Genomic DNA, 4,328 nt, shown 5'->3' on the forward strand with positions numbered 1-4,328 from the left:
GGTTTGTTATACATTATGGTATACCACCATATAAGTAAAATACTATCCAATGCACATTTGTTAATCAGGAAACTACAGTGTGTATTAGCAAACCAAACTCACTGACACTGAGGCAATGGGGACTCATAGCAGCTCCCTGTGGTAACTGTACAGGAATTGAAGTCCCAGGCTTTCTCGGCTGGAGCTGCTGGTGGTTTCGAATTGCTGGCCATGTGGACACCAGCCAATGGGTAACCACTACACCAGCAGGGCTCTTCGTGTATGACAGTGATCCCCCAAAACCACAGGAGGGTGGTAGGTACACCCTTGTGGAATTCCAAGTGAATGTTCACCTACATTCTTGGTATCAATTCTTTGCTATAAATACTATGAAGCTTTAAATTATTAAAAAGCCACTCTTAAAGTGATTTTCCACTGATGATAACTATAAAAGTATTGGGCCTACCATTTTCTCAGTTCATATTGCATTAATCTAGGCCCATTAAGCCCCTGATAACAATACTTCTTATATGATTATGATTTTAGATTTACATTAGAGATAAGCAAAAGAAAGGATAACTGCTAAAACAATGGTACCTAATCTATTTAGCACAGGGATTTTGCACTTTCTTTCTCTGCTTTATTTCCACACCTTCCATCCTGCTGCCAAGCTACACACAGGTGTTTTTCTTTACCGTCAAAAGAGTCATTTCACCAAGTCTGAGAAACGTCCCTACTGCATTACCCTTTTGTTTCAACCCCAAAGTATCAAATGAACCCTAATTCTCTGGCATGGCCCCCCAAATTTCACAGAACAGGGGAAAATACCCCACCAATATCCTGAAACAGAAGTTTATTTTTAAATAGTTTAGTAACATCAAAGAATATGAATCTATATCTGAAATGTGCTCAAAGCAGGACTGGCTTATTTAAATGTCCTGTGCTGGCAACAAATCCTCCCCTACCCACTTCCCTGTTCTACCTGTGGAATTTGGTAACCCTCAGAATCATGTGGATTTTACCTGGAAAAAATATGCATGGAAATACAGCGAGGCTTAGGAAATTATTAAATGAAATACATACACTATAGAGAAAAATGTTGGACATGTAACAAATCATATTTGGGGGCATGAATCAAAGTTGGCTCTGCCATCTTCAGTCCATATAAAGGGACCTGGAGGACTTCAATACACATTTGGACCAGACTCATGTTCCCCAGAGAGAGACTTTTACTGGTGTCAAAGATAGGACACAGCCAGACTTCAGATGGTGTACCCTCCCTCCCCTCAGCATTTCAGAACAAATTCACGTGATCTTAGCATTTACCTCTTTCCTATCCTAGCAAAGGTCTGATGACCTGATTCTTAGGCCTAATCATATCTCTTTTTTTCTTTTTCTTTCTTTAATCTCCCTATTTGGGATGCAGAGGAGTGGCAGGAGAATGTTGGACACATCTTCACTTTTGAAAAAGCACACGCTGTACTGGGTCACTCCTCTCATTTGTCCTTTCAGGGAAACAGTGATAGGATGATGCTAGAGAAAGACAGAGACGGGGTCGAGTGGAAAAGGAGAAGGTAGCTGGGGAAACAGGCAGGTCTATGACAAAATGTGGGTCGGGGGATTGACGAAGAAAAGTCTGTTTCACAGGCTGGGCGTGTGGATAAGCATGACCCTGCGCTAGGAAGGCCCCGGGAAGCCAAAGTAAGGTGCGGCAGAAAGACACAGACAGATAAGTATGGTTCTCAGGTCTACTTCCAGCCATCTAGGTTCTGAATGCTGTCCAAAGTCAATGGTAAGTTGTTGTTGTTGTTTTATTCTCAAATGGAAATTTTATTTCCTTAGGTCGTCATGTGCTTTTTTTAGTTATAAAATAACACGATGTCTGTGGGGGCATTTCTAAGTCATTACACACATGGCTAGGCTTATAAAGATTGTTCTAGCATTTAAAGCCTTGGCAATTTATTTTATTACTGAGCGATAGGGTACACACACACACACACACACGCACACCACTGTTTTCTATGTTTGTTTTGCCACCATTGTTAAACTGAAAAATTCCCAAGGCTGGAGATTACTCCTTATATTTTCACCATAACTCACTATAGTGTTGGAACATATGGGAGAACAGGAAACACAAATATTTCATTTTAAATAATATTTATCAGTAGGTGGGTCAATGGACTATAAATTGTCAGTGAAGGGAAAATCAGCTAATGAATGTAACTATGAGTCTCTCCTCATGCCTTCAGAGATGGACTTAAAAGTCACGTCCTTGAAGAGACCTTCCCGGGACAATCACGTGCCAGGAAATAGATTTTTTTTTTAAGGTTTTCTATGAGACCAAAAAAATAAATGCTTCTGTGTAACATGTGTCAAAGTCTAACATACAAATGCTTGCATCGTGGCTGATTCAAGCCACTAACGCGGCAGGGCTATCACCGACATGCCACTGAACTTGCAGTAGGCAGAGAGCGTGCGCGCAGGGCACAGAGGTGTCCAAGCAGCAGTTCGGGCTGCCTCCTGCCCCACAGGGCGCCTGACCCCACTGTCAGCTCTCCGCCTCCCTTCCTGAGTCTATACCTCTGCTTTGGGCTCATATGAATACATATATCTCCTTCTGCTAGGCCACGCGAGCTTTTCTACCTCCACTGTAAGTTCCCTGAAAGAGAATTGCGCCATTTATCTACCACCGAGCCTTTCAGAGAAAGCTAACCAAGTGTGTGTATGTATATAAATCTACCAAACCTGTCCAATATCGGGAGCTTTTCAACAAACTACGGAGTCTATTCATCTCTTCAATTGTCAGGCACTTGGAATTGCCCATTTGATAAAGGCCCTCTCTCTGTGAGATAGAGATTGTGGACAGGGAAGGCCTGGCTTTCAACTGAAAGGAAAACACTTTGCTCACCCTCTCTCCCGTGGCTGCCAGGAGCATCTTTAAGTGGAAGCCTTGGGGGACAGCTTCTGATCCCTTAGGCTAGAAGGCATTGGGCACATGCTCCCGGGTCTCCTCATTCTCGTGGAACCTGGAAGGTGGGTCTGATGTCTAATGTGGAAGCAGCCACCTGGTTCCAAGAGGAAACCTCAGGAAAGCAGGCAGCTCTACAGCATGGGGCTGGCACCCAGAAGGCTCTGGAAAGAGAGCTGATTCTATTGCCCGCCTCTGACTTGTTACATTAGGGGACAATAACCTTCTATCTATTTTTAGCTATTATCATTCTAGGTCTCAATTAGAGGTGAGCTGTGTCTTAAAGGATATAGTATGTCACAACCTAAGACAGACTTAAAGAACAATGCAGGTTTCTATGTATTGACAACGAAGCACTGCACGAGTCCATGCAGCCTCCTTACTTGTCTCTCCAGAAGTTGTGACCCCAGTGTCCACACACATCCTCGATCCCAGTCTTCACATGATCAAAAAACTAAACGAGAGAGAAAAAGCAGGCTGATTGATTCATTTTCACCAAACCTCGGGAATGTTCACTCTTTCCACAGACGTCGCAAGCCGACCGGTGTTTTGTTTATTCCCTTGTTGCTAATGAAAACACAAGCAATTTGTTTGCAGACGGATGCATTTATCCCATCAATATTAGGTAATGCTTGGACAATTTTACTCAGGATTTTCAGTTTACTCAGAACTTTGGAAAACATTACGACAACAACTTCCCAGTAGAAAGATTTTCAAGTTGAAGGAAGCAGCAGAAGATTCCCTGTCTCTTCGTGCAGGAGGCTGGCTCGCAGGATAATTCCGAGCAGGGCCAGTGCAACTGTGTTCACTCCACATTCCCTGGGAATCATCCCCATCCCTCCTTCCCTGTTCCCTCTCCTTCAGGAAATGAGTGGCTTAATGACAAGTTATTCAACCGAATTATTAATTTTTTCTTTTCTTTTATCATCCCAATAGTTGCGCTCAGTTGAAACGTACCCGACAATGAATTTCTTCACTGACAGCCTGCTGTTTCTTATTGGCTCTCTTAACATCCAGAAACTCCACTAGCGGTCGAATTGTTATGCCCTGTACAGAAAAACAAAACAAAACCACAAGGGAATTGTTTCAACAAATAAAACAATGCAAGAGTCAAGAATAACTTTTTGTCTCCTAAGATTTAACACCCATCAAAGGCAATTCTACCGCCCCAATTTTAGACATTCGATGTAGCATTGTGTTAAGGTTTTCTTTCCCCTCATTCCTAACTGGCAGGTTTTCAGGAGATTCGCACTGTAGGCTAGGTGTTGGACTGATAACTACAAGGTTGGTGGTTCAAACCCACCAAGTGGTTCACAGGAGAAAGATGAGGCTGTGTGAGGTCCTGTAAAGATATACAAAGGCCTAGGTGGAATGTTAAAAA

At 42.8% G+C, this 4,328-nt stretch overlaps 1 protein-coding gene across 1 annotated transcript in view; it reads right to left on the bottom strand.

Moving 5' to 3' along the window:
- SLC9A2 (solute carrier family 9 member A2) overlaps positions 1-4,328 on the bottom strand; it is a 106,660-nt gene that overhangs the window by 15,378 nt on the left and 86,954 nt on the right. The window contains exons 6-7 of the mRNA XM_004704336.3: positions 3,905-3,994; positions 3,331-3,401 (exon numbers count right to left, since the gene is read on the bottom strand). Coding sequence (XP_004704393.1) covers positions 3,331-3,401; positions 3,905-3,994 — 161 coding nt within the window. The remainder of the gene's footprint in view (positions 1-3,330; positions 3,402-3,904; positions 3,995-4,328) is intronic.

Source organism: Echinops telfairi, unplaced genomic scaffold (assembly GCF_000313985.2).
Source record: "Echinops telfairi isolate 266 unplaced genomic scaffold, ASM31398v2 ScPeMD7_7467;HRSCAF=8505_1, whole genome shotgun sequence".
NCBI lineage: Eukaryota > Metazoa > Chordata > Mammalia > Afrosoricida > Tenrecidae > Echinops > Echinops telfairi.